Source organism: Lissotriton helveticus, chromosome 3_1 (assembly GCF_964261635.1).
Source record: "Lissotriton helveticus chromosome 3_1, aLisHel1.1, whole genome shotgun sequence".
Lineage (NCBI taxonomy): Eukaryota > Metazoa > Chordata > Amphibia > Caudata > Salamandridae > Lissotriton > Lissotriton helveticus.
Window position 1 is genome coordinate 1,909,782,848 of NC_136061.1, and position 17,720 is coordinate 1,909,800,567.

At 43.8% G+C, this 17,720-nt stretch overlaps 1 protein-coding gene across 3 annotated transcripts in view; it reads left to right on the forward strand.

The window, feature by feature from the left end:
- SLC67A1 (solute carrier family 67 member 1) overlaps nucleotides 1-17,720 on the forward strand; it is a 1,118,404-nt gene that overhangs the window by 348,515 nt on the left and 752,169 nt on the right. For all 3 annotated transcript variants that reach the window (XM_078682895.1, XM_078682893.1, XM_078682894.1), the window contains exon 5: nucleotides 17,521-17,653. In XM_078682895.1, coding sequence (XP_078539021.1) covers nucleotides 17,521-17,653 — 133 coding nt within the window. The remainder of the gene's footprint in view (nucleotides 1-17,520; nucleotides 17,654-17,720) is intronic.

Sequence of the window (17,720 nt, forward strand, 5' to 3'; positions counted from 1 at the left end):
GTTAACATGTACATATATAATTGTGTAAATGCAAGTTGCACATTTAGACTATAGCCCTTGTAGTAATAATACAAATTTAAAAAAATAAACAGGGCTGTATTTGATTGAACGGGGAACATATTCCTTTTCAGCAGATTTGCTTCTTTTTTGATCTACAGCAAATAACACGTGTTAAGCAAACGCACACTTCAGTGCCACTTGTTCTAAATAGGAAAATATAGATATAATACCTGCTTGTAATGTTGAAGAGTAGTCTAACAAATTAATTCCTTTGTGTTAATACATTTCTTGATTCTAACATTATAGGATAAAACACTACAGGTAATGTAAATTTTGTTCTAATGATGTCTGAGGCTATAATGTGCCTAAGAAAATTAGGGTCACATTAATTCTCAATTCATGTTAATAATATTTAGGATATAGTCCTAGTAATTTAACTACATTTAAGAAATGGAAGAATTTACTTAGTTGTTTCAATGAACTTATGGCCTTGATTAAGCCTTCCTGGAATAAGATTGGACACCACAGATCTGTTTTAGATAAAGGAAATATTGCATATTCTGTTAGGAGCAGATGGGGATATCACTGTTTTCTTGAGCAATAATACCAGTGTAGGAGATATGCAGGGTGGGGTTTATCCTATTCAATAACATTATCAAGGGGTAGCCGTGTCTGTGGGCCATGTGCAGAGAATAGTTCTGCCATGCATACAGAAATAATGGTTTCCACTTAAAATTGTTGTGCTAGGGCCAGGTAAAAAGGCCATGAAATAAAGTTTGCCTTAATGCGCTATTATGTTACACAGCTCAATAAGCTGCTGGAATTGGTAGTTGGTTATTGGATTAATGTTTTCTAGTTAGCTCAATGTGCTTGAACACAAAAATTTAGAGAGTGGTACAGTCCAATAGTATTGGAAATGGCATCTGTGGTGTGGATTTCCCTAGCCGTTTACCTCCTACAAGTCTGTCCTTACCCAGCTGCCAAAAGGGGGAAAATATTGTCGACAGGAGGTCACCTGCTTAGGTGACCCACTGTGGAAGGGGGGTGGGAGACTAGCTCCTGGGCAAATTAAGGGTAAGCACAATTAAGTAACACATTGTCCTTTGTCTTGGTTTTTGTGCCTATTATGTGTATTATTGTTTGCTATTCTGCGTGAAAAGTACGCAGGGCAGCTTGTTGTTGTGTTCTCTCTCTCTCTCTCTCTCTCTTTCTCTTTCTGTCTCTCTGTTGAGCCTGTCTAAGCTGTCTAGGAGCAGCTATGAGACAATTGGTTGGGCTCGCTTTAGTGATTTATTTCACAGGAGGCTGTGAATATGTTCTGAAATAAATAGAGACAAAGCACCTCACCAGTGCACGTCTAATTGGCTATTAAGTAATATTATTTGAACAAATTGTTAGAATTAACAAAATGAATAAATAAACACAGCTTGTTACTGCCCATTCTGTATGTAAATTGATGAAATTATGAAAGGATGGTAGAATAGATTGATGTTCCCTTATTTGACCTTTAAGAGGAACTGTATGTTAGTAGTTTTTGTTCTAAAACTCCCAGGTGGCAACACCATTATTGTTGATGTTATTACATCACTACATAAGTCGCAGAGGCATCACGAGTCTCTCATTAGTTAGTTAGTTCATATAATCAAGCTGACAATCCTTGCTAAATATGATATTACATGGCCCAGATTGTGAAAAAAATATGATGCCTATGGTTCACAATGCTAGGGGAAATGCCCGTGTGATCCTTAGCAAACATTTTGAAGAAAAATATAGCCTTATAGGAGTTTGTTTACCACAACAAGTTCTGCTGGAGAGATTTATGCACTTACTATGTTAGGATTAATTTGTCAGTTATTCAGGCAATACAGATCTATGTTACATTCATAGTTTTAGAGTTTCCCTCTAGACCTATAATATGAGAGCATGGTCATAAAGCGCAAAACATGGTTGTTCTTACATAAGAAAAATAATTCTAGACGTGTCCACAGTCCTGTACAGTACTAAAAAAAATCACAAGTAGAAGAAGTGTTGTGAACTATATGATTTATGGAATACAAGCTTCCTAACACACAAAACACTGAAGAATAGTGGTTTTGAAATTCCTTTTCTTTGAGGTTCTTCAGAAAAATAATATTGGGACGTTTCTGAAATAGACTATCCTCTTTTGATTGATTATTTCTATGCCTTGTCTAAAGATCTCCAGTCCGTTCACCAACCGATATCTGCTGCCCTACCTCTGCAAGAGGGGACAGGACATCAGATCCAGCCTGAAGATTCAGTGCCAGTTCAGCTTAGAGCCAAGGTGAAGGGAACCAGCACAGGTGTTGCTGGCAATTATAACAGCGATGAAGGTGGAAGACCGGAAGGAGCGTGTACCCCTGCCACTGCCATACGACTCTTGAGCGAAAGAAGGGGTCATAAATCAGGATGGAAAGCTGATTCCTTGCTTTGTTCCTCTTTTCCTGATGCCCAGCTGAGAGAGGCACAGGCTGACCGGGACGGCGAAGAGGCTTTGCTTGAGGTGACCCCTCTGAAACAAGGGTTGCTTCAGATACTCCAGAATTGAGTTACTCCAATTGAGTTCCGGTCTCAAAGTGAAAGCAAGTCTGCACCTTTATTTGTTGATAAGGAGGTGCCTGGGCACACTGGGTGCAATCTGCGGCCCAGACGAAAGAGCAGTGCCCCAGCAAAGCAACACAGGAGTTCGGGAAGGACTTGAGTTCAGGGTACAGGTGCTGTGCCTTTGGTGCCTGTTAGATTAAAGTGAAGAATACTGGTGCACTGCCTGAGACACTGGACAGGATCTTTGAGGGTGTTTACCCTGGAAGGTGATTACCCTATCCTGAAAGAAAGTTTTCTTCTTCAGCCTGGGCCGTGATTGTTTTCCTGGGTTGCAAGTTGTGCAGCTCCACCGTGAGAGAAGTGAACATATGATGAATGATAGGAGCCTGCCTGTGAGGCTCATACGGACACATGGAGAAGAATCCCCTCTGGCTGGTTGTACAGAGGCTTCAATTCCCAAAGTACTTTTTTGTTAACAATGTACCCCTTTGGTCGTCCTATTTTTGAGGAGGAGCATCCCTTTGCGCCTCCTTGTCCTAATTCCATTGGCCCCGTTTGGTCCTTTGTGCACACTTTGATAAATACTGCTCTGTTCCCCCAAACATATCATTGGTACCATAGCCCTCATAAAGAAGAACACCGGAAGGTTTATCAATAAAATGTTTTTATTTAGACATAGCATCAGACATATGATGTTGGCTATTTCCAAACTGAATAAAATAGCCACTGAAATCCACTGGAACTCAGGGACATAGATTTGGACTGGTTGGTTTTGGACACTGTTTTCCGTTTGGGGCTGAAAGCTATTATCAGCCCTATATATAATTGTTGCAATCCTTTTTTCCCGCTGCCTTTGTATTTAATGTGACCCAATGTTCTGTTCCCTATGTATTTCTACTTGTAGCTCACCAGTTAAACAAAATGTAAATATCCACCTAGCAATGGATCAGGATATTGATGAATTTATGATGATAGATGTGCAGGATAACTTTCATGCTCCTATTAATTCATAGCGGATGTCTTCAGCTAATGCTAAACGACCATCTGTGGAAATCGCAGAAATTACCTTTAGCATAAGCTGAAGCCATTTTGTTTGTGGCATCCATTTTAGTTAGCTATGTGCTTCTTCCGTCTTCATTGTTGCCTGCTTTTCTATTCTACTTGAGTCGTCAACTATAGTTAACTCTTTCAGTAATGAGCCAGACCACTGTGCATGCTCAGAAAGGCCTGTAGCTGCTAAAATGCACCTGTCTTAGTCTGTAACTGTCAGGCTGTTTAACTGATGTAAGCAGAAATGTCTCCCCTCTTACTTTGTTGACCAAGCAATATTTGTATGCCCATGTTAGTCAATAACTATTCTTGTATATGCCTGTACCTCCTATTTGAGTCTCCATGCTTACTCAGCGGTAAATAGGGTGTATAATACCCTTGTTTTCTGTATTCTTTGAACTACCTCATACAGTGCAGGAGGGCGTTGTATAGATGTAGTCCCACTCATGAGAGGTTAATAAATCTATTATCTTTGATATTACAGCTTTCATTCCAATCTCTTCTTTGTTGGTTTAAGAACCAGTGTACAGATAAGGGTGAACCCACTGCACCGGTGGGTCTCTAAAAAAGCTCATTTCGACACAAGGATGGAGAGTATATGGATAAGTGGGGAAAAGGATGGAGAGTATATGGATGAATGGAGAGAAAGGTGGAGAGTATATGGATGAATGGGGAGATTGATGCATGCATGCAGATAAAGAGATGGATGAATGACGAGAAGGATGAATGATGGTTGGATGTCAAGAATGATGACCGGGAGAAGGATGAATGGATAGAGAGAAAAGACAGATGGAAAGAATGAAGGATTGGGAGTATGATAAATGGATGGATAGCAAGAAGGAAGGACAAATGTTGGATGAAAAGGAAATGAAACAAAGCAAGAGAAAGAGGATGGGTGTATGATGTACAGAATGGATGGGAAAAATCATGGAAAAATAAACACTAATGGTGACAAAGGAGTAAAAGACTGAAAGAAGGTTGGTGCCAATGAAAGATACAATTTTAAGAACCTCAGAATTCCCTCAGGCGGAGGATTCTTCTAAATGTATGCAGGGTTCACTTGCCTCATCCCTGCGCTCAGGAGCTTTTTGGGACAAGGTTCAAAGTGTGTTGTATTTTTTCTGGCTATTCCCATTAATGTGTGATTGTTTGGATTCCACCAAATGTGCAGTTACAGAGGTCATCCATGTTCATGTAAAAACGTTTAGTGCCATTTTATAGTTTGGGCTTGAACAAGGGCCACTCAAAGCCTGAACTATATAAGTGTGAGGCAAATCGTTAGGGGGTGTCCTAAATGATGCATGACCTATGGAATTAAGGGCATGGTTAAACATGTGAACTACAATTTTGCTATTCCTAAAGTGTGCCTTTCGTCTGGGGTTTTGATGCACTATTAGGTAAAACATGAAAAATAAACCGGAACTACCTCAGGGACACATAATACTTTAACGTTTTTGCAATATTTGTTCAGAAAGTTTAGTTATTTACCAGTAAAGTTAAGGGCATGAATATAGGTCCTAATGGGAATCTGTTTCAATGTCCATTTTATATTGCTAATTGCTCTCAAACACGGAGGGACACAGCACACTTAAATTCTAGAACGCAAGCCTTATCTTGTGGAGGCATGGCTCAAAACCATACTGCAGAGGGTAGAACCTTACTCTAGTGAGAATCTTACCTAAGTAGGCAGTCAGCAAACTGCCCGCAGGCACATTAACCCTTTAAGCTACTTTGAGTCAAAACTGTGGCTATGTAGGCAACACACATATCTCTTCAGCATGTGCATTAGCTGCCATAGTTATCTTTCTATTGATATTATTAATGTATTATTAGCAGGAATTCGTGGAAAAGAAGATTTTTGAAGTGACGTGGGGGGGGGGGCAGCAAAGATTGTCATACTAGTTGTCACTAACTAAGCCGGCCCTGTTTGTCTGCCTTCTCTCTATCATCCCGCACCCTGGCTGCTTCTGTCTTCCCATTTTGCAAACATTACTGTATGCTTGTTTAAAATGTGTTTGATGCCCTGAGGAGTATTCCCAGCAAACAGGGACAGAGCAGGTATATCTTTCCTGCGCTAATTAAAATTCACCCGTTCGGCATTTCCTGAGCACTTCGGATATGCACTGATGGGGCAGCACCGTAGCTGGTCTTGAGGAGGGAGAGGGAAACATCTCAACTTTTTGTGGAAATACCTGATCCCCAAGCCGCCCCCTACTAACCACACATTGTGTGATTTATGAGGAGCTGCGCGGTCACCCGATTTGCCTGTGTGAAGTAGTGACTGGCAGGAGGTGATGTGTGTGTGCGCAGGGAGGGGCAGGCCAGGAAGGGTTTAAGCAACATGAGGGCGGAGACAAAAGCACAGCAACATTGGCGCTCCCCACCCCAAACAGTAAACAAAGCCCAGTGCTTCTGCCAGTGCTCATGCAAAGCGCTCACTCGCCGGGCAGCAAACCGAAAATATGAGGAGCCAGCTGCCACGTGGGACCACAATGTGCGTAACATTAAATCTTGAAGCGAGCATGTCCATCCACTAGTAAACAACAGTATTAAGCAGCTATGACAGAACAGGAATCAGCCCGCAACATTTAAATGCTGAGTTTGTGTCCAGGAGTGGTGGTACGGCGCAAGTAGCGATGGGCGAAAAGCAACTTTAAAAAACAAAGTTTGCTAAAACCCAGATAAGGAAAGTAAGAGTAAGGAGACTGTGCTTGGTCCGTGCTCCTAAGTCTTAACCAGAAGAGATCTATCGGCTGAGTGAACGACTCGGGATCAGCAAAAAATAGCGATGGAGCAGTGAGTCAATGTTAAGTAGCAGGTGGGAATAAAGTGGTTTTGATTGAAGACAACATGTCTTACAGACGGCGCATGCATGCTGCCTAGGCTCGACCTAAAAAATTACATTGACAAAGGTCAGCAGCTCTAGCCCATCAAGTGCTATGAGTGCTTCGAGTATGGACACTGCAAGGGGGTTCCCAAGTGTCCCAAAAAGAGCACCACCTCCCACTGGAGGAAAGATTCTAGGGGTGGATTGTGTTGTCCTGGGGGTGGATTTAGTGAGGGGTAGTTTAATGGGGTTACCCTAGTGTCCCTGGGTGACAGTGGGATAGTTCTAAGAAGCCATGTTGCAAAGTATAGGCAATGGGTCACCATCAGTGGGCAAAAGGTTGAGACTCTGAGGGATACAGGAGCCAGTATGACTATTGTAAGGAGTCAGCTGGTTTCCCCAGAGTAGGTAATTCCCCATTCATTCCACCAGGTTATGGTGGCTGAAAAGAGAGAGACCCTATTCTGTAGCGGTTGGTCGATTTGAGTGTGGGGTGGGTGTTCAGGTCTTCTAAAAGCTACAGTGAGCCCTGCCATGCCTGTGGACTATTTGTTGGGTAATGACCTGGAGGACACTACCTGTAAAGAAGTAGAGCTCAAAGCTCATGTGGAGATGTTAGAGTTACCTGACAGAATCTGTGCTTCCACACTGTCCATGGCTGCCCGTGCTGGGAGTCAAAAATGGCTGAAGCCTGGAACAATGGCAGACCCAGCTGCTAGGAAGAGGAGAGGCAGGGGCCATGGGAAACCAGCTCCTTAATGTACCTTCAGTGAGATGGATGGGACACCTGTGGTGGCTGCCTCAGAGTCCACTGAGGAGGACATTGCTTCCCTTGGTGACCTATATGAGCTTAATGGAGGGCAGGTGGGAGGAGGACCCAACAAAGAGGAGTTCTGTAGGGCACAAAGGGAGTGCCTGGCCCTGGTGGGCATGAGGAACAGGCTGAAGCCTAATCAGCAGATGATGCCTCTGGTAGTCACCACATACACTGGTAGGACAACCTCCTGTACAGTTAGTCTAAGGCTCCTGGGCATGGGAAAGCAAGGGCCCTGGTCGTCCCCCAATGCTACAGGGCATTCTTACTGGAGCTGGCTCACGAAATAATTCCCCTGGCAGGACACCTGGGTCAAGACAAGACCTTTGCTTGGCTTGTCCCCCACTTCTATTGGCCTAGGTTCAAGAATTCCTCAGATGTGTTCTGTAGGACTTGTGTGACCTGCCAGGCCAGTGGGAAGACAGGGCCGAGGCTTAAAGCTCCCCTTAATCCCTTTCCTGTTATTGGCACACCCTTTAAAAGGGTGGGCATTGACACTGTAGGGCCTATAGATCCACAGACGGCTTCAGGCAACAGGTTTATCCTGGTTCCGGTGGATCATGCCACTAGGTATCCAGAGGCAATCCCTTTGAGAACCATGACTGCACCTGCAGTGACAAAGGGCCTGATAGGGATTTTTACCCAAGTGGGTTTCCCCAAGAAAGCTCTGCCTGACGGCCACAAACTTCATGTCTACTTATGTGCAGTCAATTTGGTAGGGGTGTGGGGTAACCTACAAGTTCTCCACCCCTTACCATCCACACACCAATGGGCTTTTTGAGGGCTTCAACAAGACCCTAAAGGGTATGATTAGAGGCCCACCTGAGGCCTTGAGGAAAAAGTGTTATATCCTCTTACCATGCCTGTTATTTGCATACAGTGAGATGCCAGAGAGGGGAGTAGTTTTCAGCTTGTTCAAGCTGTTGTATGGGCACCCAGTCAGAGGACCTCTGAGTTTGGTGAAAGAAGGGTGTGAGCAAGGTCCCAGTAAGCTACCCCAGGATATAGTGAGCTAGATGCTGGCCTTTAGGATCCAAATGGCAACGTTATGGAACCAAGATTTAAGTAACCTAGAAGCCAGCCAGGAAGTCAGGAGAGAGTTGTATGACAAACATTCTACTATTGTGAAGTAACATCCTGGTCAGAAAGTGTGGGGGATGGAGCCGGTAGAATCCAAGGCCCTCCAGGATTCCTGGAATGGGCACCATGAGGTGATTGAAAGAAAGGTTGAGGCCACATACCTGGTGGACATCAATACCCTTAGGCAGCCCATTAGGGTCTTGCATGTAAACTGCCTCAAACCACATTTTGAAAGGTCTGAGCTCACCATGCTGATGGTGACAGATGTATAAGAGGAAGAGGAGAGTGAATCTCTCTCTGACCTCTTGGACTCCATGGAGAAGGATAGGTCTGTTGAAGGAGTAATCATTTCCCCCACTCTAACTCCTGAGCAACAGAGAGACTGCCACTAAGTATTGAGACAGTACTCGTCTCTGTTCTCCTTTATCCCTGGGACTACCCTCCTGTGTAACCAAGATGTAGACACAGGGGACAATGTCCCGGGTAAGAAGAAGTCTTGTAGGCTTTCAGATTAGGTGAGGTCCAGCATTAAGGCTGAAGTTTCCAAAATGCTGGAGGTGGGAGTGATAGACCCTCCAATAGTCCTTGATCCAGTCCTGTTGTTCTGGTACCAAAAGCTTCCCTACCGGGCACCACACATGAACTAAGTTTCTGTGTGGATTAGAGAGGGTTAAATTCAGTGACTAAGACAGTTGCTCACCCCATCCCCCAGGCTGAAGAGCTGATTGACAGGTTAGGGGCTTCCCAGTATCTCAGTGCCTTTAATCTTACATTAGAGAACTGACAAATCTCTCTAACAGAGGGAGCAAAGAAGAGGTCAGCCTTCTCCCCTCCAGAGGGGCACTATCAGTTTGGGGTGATGTAATGTAAAGATGTATTTATATACTGCGACTATCACTCCGAGGAGCATCTTGGCGCTAATACGGAGACCAGAGATGGAAACCGGAGCTGGTTAACTGCTAACAGTAGAAGATAGGCAATCAAATCGGAGTTTTGCAGAGTGTGTCTGGTGCTCCAAAGATCCAGGTTTTAAGTGCCTTCCTAAACAGAGACTCTGATGCAATCTGGTGAAGTTGAGGTGGGAGTTTATTCCATGCCTTTGAGCCTATGACTGTGAGCAATTTTCCTCCCTTCTACACCAATCTGAAAGTTGGAATATCCCACACTTCGGGGGGGAACATAACGCTTAAAGCCAGTTCGAAGATATTGGGGGCCTAGAGAGTGGAAGGCCCTGAAAGTAATGATAAGGAGCTTCAACAGAACACATTTATTAATTGGCAGCCAGTGCAGGATATCTAGTGCCGCAGATGCAGATGATCTCCTGGGCCACTTCAGTACCAGCCGTGCAGCAGCATGCTGGACCATCTGGAGCTTGTGCATAACTGATCTGTTAGTTCCTGCATATAGGCTGTTACAATAGTCCAGCCTAGATGTAATAAGGGCTACGGCAACAGTTTGCCTGGCTGAGATGGGATCAAGTCAAATAATTTTTGTGATGTGGAAGCAGGTACCTGCAACTGCCAATGTTTGCTGTTTAAATGATAGGGTAATATCAAATTGTATTCCTAGATTCCTCGCCACCTTTATTTTGTTGGGGGGGGGGAGGGTAGAAAGGCATTTTCTGGCACTAAAGTTTAGGCGAGACAAGGTTTTGTTGGCCATAAGATAGAATTCGTTTTTTTCAGAATTACACCTCAGATGGTTATTATTCATCCATCTGAAAGTCACTGTGAGGCATTTGCAGAGGTTTTCTTCTGCCTGGGTAGTGTCATTGTCCAAGAGCATGATTAGCTGTGTATCGTCCACATATGAGATGATGTTTATATTAAAGGACGATATTAGCTTAATCAGAGGGGCCATATAGGCATTGAAGAGGGTCGTTCTGAGGCTCGAACCTTGGGGTCCCCCTGATATGAGTGCCTTTTCTTGAGAGTTATATTGTCCTAGCGTGATCACTTGTCGTCGATCTTGCGGGAAGTTCTTTATCCACTCTAGGACATTGCCAGATATGCCAGATGATGCAAAATGGTCTAAAAGAATGACAGGTCTAATAGCATCAGGACTGCTCTTTGGGTTTTAGTTGTATACAATAGGGCAGATTCTGTCAAGTGTTGGGCTCTAAAACCTGATTGATTAGAGTGCAGCGCATTTTTTTTCTCTAAGAATGTTGTGAGTTGGCTATTAACTAATTTTTCAGTCAGCTTGCACAGACTAGGTAGGAGCGAGATGGGACGTAGGTTAGAAAGAATCGTAGGATCCGTCAGTTTCTTTTGGAGTGGTTTTACAGCAGCAAGTTTCCATTCCATTGGGATCTTGGCTGTGAAGAGCGAGGAATAGTATATTATTAATATTAGGGTTCACAATGTCGATGAGGGCGTGTAGCAGAGTAGGGGGGCAGAGAACATAGGGAGTGCCCGATTTAATGGACAAGATCGCCCAGCACGATTCTTCCATTGTGATTGGCTTGAAAGTTGTCATACAAGCTCTGTCTGTGCCTGCAGAGATTTCCTTGTTTATGACGGAGAGCGTAGGAGGGGGGAAGTCTTTTAAAAGTGTCAGTACTTTTTCTTCAAAGAAATCTGTTATATTATTAGAGGCTCTGAGAGGGAGGAATCTCTTGTTGTGAGATTTTAAAGATCTCTTTCTGATTGTTATTGGTGGTTTTAACTGCCTCAGTATAATATGCTTTTTTGTGGTTTTTATCAGAGTATGATATTTTCTGCGTGCAATTTTATAGATATTAAGATCTTTTTCATTGTAATTCTGGCACCATCTGCGTTCTAACGCCCTGGAGTGGCCTTGCAGTTTTTTCAGGGATTGTGAAAACCATGGGGCACAGGGTTTCTTTTTAGATGGACTGTAAGGTGAGATCGTGGGTGCCAACCGGTCTCTCCGGTCGTGCATCCACTGCCCAAAGAGCTGGTTATCTGCTATAGGGTCTCCTACCACGTTGGGTCTACCCTTGAGGGCTTTTGGAAGGAGGTCTAAATGCCCTATTAGTGCCTTCCATCTAGCCTTGTCCTGTTGTGGGGCCTTGTTGCTATCCTTGATAAGGGACCTATCCTTTATCAGGATCTCAGAGGGAATTAATTTAGGATCGGTCCGTGTTTGAACAACAGGGGGCTTGACTTTGAGGGTATCCAAGTTAGAACAGATACACAGATACAGTCCAGAGTGTGGCCTGCACTGTGTGTGCCAGATAGGAAACATTGTTGTAGGCCAAGTGTGTCCATTATCTCCTTGAAACAAGTTGCTCCAGGATCCTTGTATGAGTCGAGATGTAAATTGACATCGCCTAGCAGAGTAAAACTAGAAAACCTGAGAGCTAAGGCGCTAACCACCTCTCCAATATTTTCAAGAAAATCATTATGCGTCCCAGAGGGCAGTACAATAGTGCTCCTGCAAAAGTGAAGGGGTCCTGTAACTGAAGGCAAAAACTGATGCTCTCTGCTCCTTTCAAGTCTGGTAGCTGTTCTATGCTGCACCTAAGAGTGTCACGATAAATAATTGCGAGACCACCCCCATCTTGTTCGGGTCTGTCTGCCCACCGAATATGATAACCAGGGGGAGGGTGTTCACGATGTCTGGATTGCACCAGGCCTTCAGCCATGTTTCGGTCACAAAAAGGCAATCAAGGTTTTCATTGACTATTAAGTCATAAATATGAAGAGCGTGCTTACCCATCGACCTTACATTTATAAGGCCGCTACGTATGCCCTTCTCTTGAAATATAGATGCTTGTGCGAGATTAAAGGCCTTTTTTGCCGTTTTTACAGCTGATCGGTTCCTGCCATTTAGCACCCTTTAAAGACTGTTGACATTTTGGTAGAACATTATTTAAGGATAATATAAAATCCCTCGTGAGGGGCTGTTGTGGTCGTGGGGAGGCAGCATTTCTTGCCCTGGGCCCGGTCCAGGCGCGGACGGGCCATACGGGCTTGCCTTTGGCGCGTCCGCTGTGCGTGTCCGCTGTGCGCGTCCTCTGCGCATCGGTGCCATCCCCGATTAAAATAGGTGAATGGTAGCAAGTCAGTCAGTCAAGAGACTAGACCGTCTCCTTATCCAAAATGGCCCCTCTAATGTTCCACCGGAAGTGAGGATTTTGGAAGTGGGTCGTGTTTAGAGCCTCCCTCCACGCAATCAGCACAAGCTGTGGTGGATCAGGCAGAGAAATGGTGCCCAGAGGTAGGGGATATGATTAAAAACAATGTTTTTAAACAAAACAGAAACGTGCTTTAAAAATGACAATGCAGACAGGAATAGTAATCATTCATGCAAGCAGTCACCTTAGGTGCGATAAAAAGAAATCTGTTTCTAGACATACATAAGACGTGACATTGCAGCACGTGCTCTGCAGATCGCCAAAATACCTATTGAGCAGCTATTCCTGACCTTTGGAATAAAGAAGGCCCCTGCCACCTTCCAGGGGCTGATGAACCAGGTCCCTGCTGCTATGGAGGCCTTGTGTGCTGCTCATCTGGATGACATGGCGGTCTTCAATAGCAGCTGGAAGGACCACCCTTCTTACCTCCAGGACCGACTATCAAAGCATGTAAGTGCCAGATAGGGCAGGGGTCTGTGGTGTACTTGGGACATCTGGTGGGCGGGATAAAGGTGCAACACCTTTACGACAAGATAAAAACCATCATGGCCTGAGTGCCTGTTAAAACCCACACTGAGGTCAAAGTAGCCTAGGTACTACAGGAGATTTGTCAAGGGATATGGCACAATTGTTGCCCCCTTGACTGAGCTGGACTGCAAACCCATAAATATGATTTGGAGAGAGGCATGCCAAACTACATTTGACTCCCTTAAGCAGGCCATGTGCACAGCTCCTATGCTCAGCGTCCCTGATTTCTCCATGGAGTTTATCATTCAGGAACATGCCCATGGCATAGGGGCAGAACTATCCCAACTTAATAAGGAGGGCCTAGACAAACCTGTAGTTCCAAAACGGGTGTTGAATAGACAAAACAATGAACATACAGGCAAGAAAAGCAAATTCATACCAGTAAACGTACTAGAAATCTGGGTCACTAATTTCTACAGAAAAACACTTCTGTACCCAACCATGACGTTTATACAAAATCAAACGGGTCAGAGTGTGGGATGACTGCGATTCGATCCCTTAGCTATGTGGGATCATCATCAGGACAACATATAGTTTGCCTAAGACATAACTTGATGGTATCATAAGATTATTAACACCTTTTGAGGTAAGGAGGTCGGCGAAAGAAAAAGAGAGGAACATTATTTTTTTTTTTAAATATAGGTTCAGTTATAGTCCTTAAGTTCATTCAATCTTCAAAGCATCCATGTTTAGAGGAGGGTGTGAAACTAGACTTAAAATCATTAATCAGGAGGGGTCATGCATATTGTGCATATGGAAGTGGTCTCTAACCAGGCATACTTATGCACGTGATCAACATTCATGCATGCTGGTGTAGGGAATGTCCATATTCCATATCAAAATCAGGGGGAAATATAGTAGTAATGACAATACATCTGCTGACTTGTGAAGGTAGGTGAGGGCATCAAGAATGTAAGGATTGTATTACCTATGGACTGAAGGGAAAAGATATGAGCCTCAGAAGTATAGTTGTCGTGAGGTGAAGGTGGAATGTGGAGTAGAGTGTAACTGTGCCAATCTAGGGTTGGTCTCTTTTTTGTCAACCTGGAGCGGATTGCTGGTCCGATAGTAGTCCAATTAATTAGAATAATCTGTTCCACCCGATGGGTAGATTTCTATTCAGGCAGCATTGACTTAATATATCTAGCATGTGTCAATTTGCAAAAAAAAAGGTGGGGACAAAATATGTCTGTAGCTAAAACTGTGAGGGGACAGCATATCATGACACATTGCCTGGGCAAGAGGAGTTTTGCTGGTAGCCTCAGAATGGTAAATCTTGTTCAAAGCAGTGGTCGCAAAACACCACATGATGCACGGATACCCGTAAGTCAAAAAGTACTCTACTGATTTTCAGAGAATAGAGGCCCAATCCCCAATCTATTGTCCAGTGTTGGAAGGATATTCTTAGCGTGTTTGTTAGCATACGCAGCATAAAATAACCCTTATGTGCCGAGGGTGCAACTAGTTGATGAGCTGCCTGGCCACTGTGGCCACTAGCGCCCGGGAAACTGAATGGGAAATGGAGGGGGCTTACCGTGCTAGTTGACAGCAGAATCGCTGTGTGTCGAGTAAATTGTACCACCCACATAAGTAGCCTTTTAAACCTGTCTCGGTGTGTCTTCTGTCTCTGAAATAATGTTTATATTGATTTAATCAAGACATGACAATTTCTGTCATGAAAAAAGTTTACATTGAAATACTTACATAGATTAAGTCCACACAGAAAATTATGTGACACTATAAATCTTTTCTTGAAATGAGTTCCATGTGAATACTTGTCCCAAGGTCTCTTGATACCCATGTTCACATGGACAGGAGGGTTGCTCTTGTTCTCGTTTAAATCCCCTCCCCAACCCCAACCCCCCAGTAGGGCATAGGTATTTGGAGGAACTATGCTGTACACACACACACTCTGCACACAGCACAGGCTGTGTGTAGTAGGGTTTGGTGAGGGACTGGCCTCTGCACGAAGACCTCTGCACATTGCGAAAGCTGTGCATAGTATGGTTTGTTGATTTTTTGGGGTTTTTTTCATTCTTTTGTCTTGCGGAACACCCGCAAGAGTCTTCTAGGAGTTCGGGAGAACACTCATCAGTCGCGCTGGGTCCCGCAAGATTCCCGAAAGAAACCAGCAACCAAAATCAACCATATTTTTTTATTTGACATTGCGGGGCTCTCTGTCCAGAAAGATCAGGGGGTCGGGTTACCCCTACACTACTGCCTCATGTATGTATTAATATCATTTTTTACATTTTAATAGTCTCCGCATCCCGAAATTCCAGCTGCAACATTTTTCTTCATATTCTGGCCGCCAATCACAATGCTTGTACCTGGGAGAGTCTCGTGGGCCCAACCAATAAGAATGCACATTTTCCTTTTTTTCTCATGAGAGTCCCGCAAGATTCTTGCATTAATCCCGCTGCAACAGATATCAATACATTTTGAAACATTAGTTTTTCAAAAACTTCTGTGCAGACATACAAAATGTATGCTTTCTGAGTAAAGATCCCTGAGGAAATTGCATGGGGGGAAAGCGTTTTGGGGGCCCCCATTTTTCCAGGTCACCACTTCACACAAACCCTAAAGTTTCAGGAAGGAGCTGAGGTGGATGAGCTGTTTTTTTGGGAAATGTTCTGGAGAGTAGTCAGAAGGCACCGCAGATATTAGCAAAACAAAAAAACGCTCTTCTGACCTAACTGTAACTACACAGTGGTGACCGCCACATGTATAGCATCATAGCACTGTCACTTGTTCAAGAAAAAAATGCATTCATGACATACATGTACTGTGTGAAATATTGTGGTGACTTAGGTGTGGAAAGTTGGCCAATGAATGTGAGAACCAGTCATGCGCTCTGGTCACAGTGTTTCAGACTTGATGGGGCATAGCTGAGGAAAAGGATAGCAAGATGTGTTAAGAGAAGTTCAGAAGCAGGAGGCAGGCAGACTGTGAGTGTAAGAACATGGAGATGGGTGTTAAGTGTACGTGGTGGTGTCTTGCATAAGGGTCAGACATCAACTCTGATAACAGCACTGCTGAGAGATTCAGTGGGATATTGGCTGTACCATGATGTTCAAAAGTTATACTGCAAAAACTGGCAATGCGCTGTATTCCAGTTGGCTCTCGGTGATTGTGGTAGTTACCTGCATGGGAGCAATTAGGTCTCCATGCTCCTTAGTAAGGCAAGGTGATCTTGACTACTCCTCTTGCTGGTTAGGGAGCATTCTTGTGATTTGTGACTTGTGGGATTTCAGTCCGGAGCTGAATCTTCAAGCAAAGCTTGCATTTAAGGCACAGAGTCTCTAACTCTTTTACAAGAAATATAAGTCCTGCACCATATAGTGCACAATGAAAGATGGAGAGGGACATGCAAGCTGTTGAAAGCTTATGTGGTATCTGGAGAACAGGCCTGATATTTTCCCTTGATGATTAAATGGAATTCTTGATGCTATATTCTGAATCCTTTGAGCAGGCATGCCAGGAGGATGCCTTTTTAATCAGTTCACTTAATAAGACTCCATTGGCAATAGTTCTGCAACCATCCTGCCTCTTAAGAGGGAATGAAGATGTCTTCAGTATTGAGTTGATGTCTGAGAGTTTCAGGTTGCAGGGAAGAATTCGAAGTGAAAGCCAGGGGTTCAGCAAAGTTTATCTAAACAGAGAGTTGAGAAGATGCTAAGACGATCCTTAAAAATCTTAGGATGACAGAAACATCAATTGTGGCAGAATGCAAGGAGCTCTATGAAGCTGAGACAACTGTGAAAAGGAGTACAGGGCATCAGATGGACCTGGTTGTAGTAGAAAGGAATGGACATACTGCATGTGACCCAGAGTGATCATCTATTCTGCGAGGTAGGTTTCAAGAGATATTCCTTCTTCTCAAAGGTCTGCAGCTACAGAGACTGATGAGTGTTGTTAGGGGCCTAATGTAGCAGTGCAAGGTGCTGATAATATCTTTTAAATCCTCTTGGGGTGCCAGTGTGTGTGCACGATAAACATTTTGTCTCTTCTTGGCTTCTCTGATAGATGTCCTTTAAAACCTCAAATGTTGGGTGTGTATTTAATTATCAAGTTCATCTGAGCTGTTCTCCTTTGCTAGCAGGCGTGTGGATGTGTGCTTGTAAGATCCTTGTGGTACCCCTTTCAATGTCTCTAGTTATTGGCATAATGCTTAGGTGACACCAAGCAGTCTACAGCAAACTTGATTTTTTTTTTATTTCATTACAAGACCACATTACTAGACACAGGATGCCAGAGAATACTGCATCACACAATGTACAATGTTCTTCAGTAAACTCTACCTTAAAAAGTGTACTGTGATAACACCATTTACTTAAAAAGAGGCTCACTGTTATTCAAAGTCTCGATCAAAATAATGGGAGAACCTTCTGTTTTAAAGCATCATTGACTTTGGATAATGTTCTTTTAGAGTTTTCATCTAAGAGCACAGACGTCATGTGTGCCATGTGCAAGTCTGTAAATTGGTGTTCAAAACCTAGGAAACATGTCAAGCCTCTTGGGTGGTGTCTTAACACCTGTGTCACAATTTGCTTGTAGGAGCCCAGATGGTGGTGACTAAATGGACAACGCCTACAGAACGTGCAGGCGCATTGGGAAAATTTGGACTTTGCATGGGACTGGGAATGATTATCGGATCATCCCTTGGTGGGGTCCTAGCTACAAAATTTGGGTAAGTGCCAATTGGCTTCTATGAACATTTGATGTCATTAAATCTGCTCTTCAGCACTGGAGTGTAG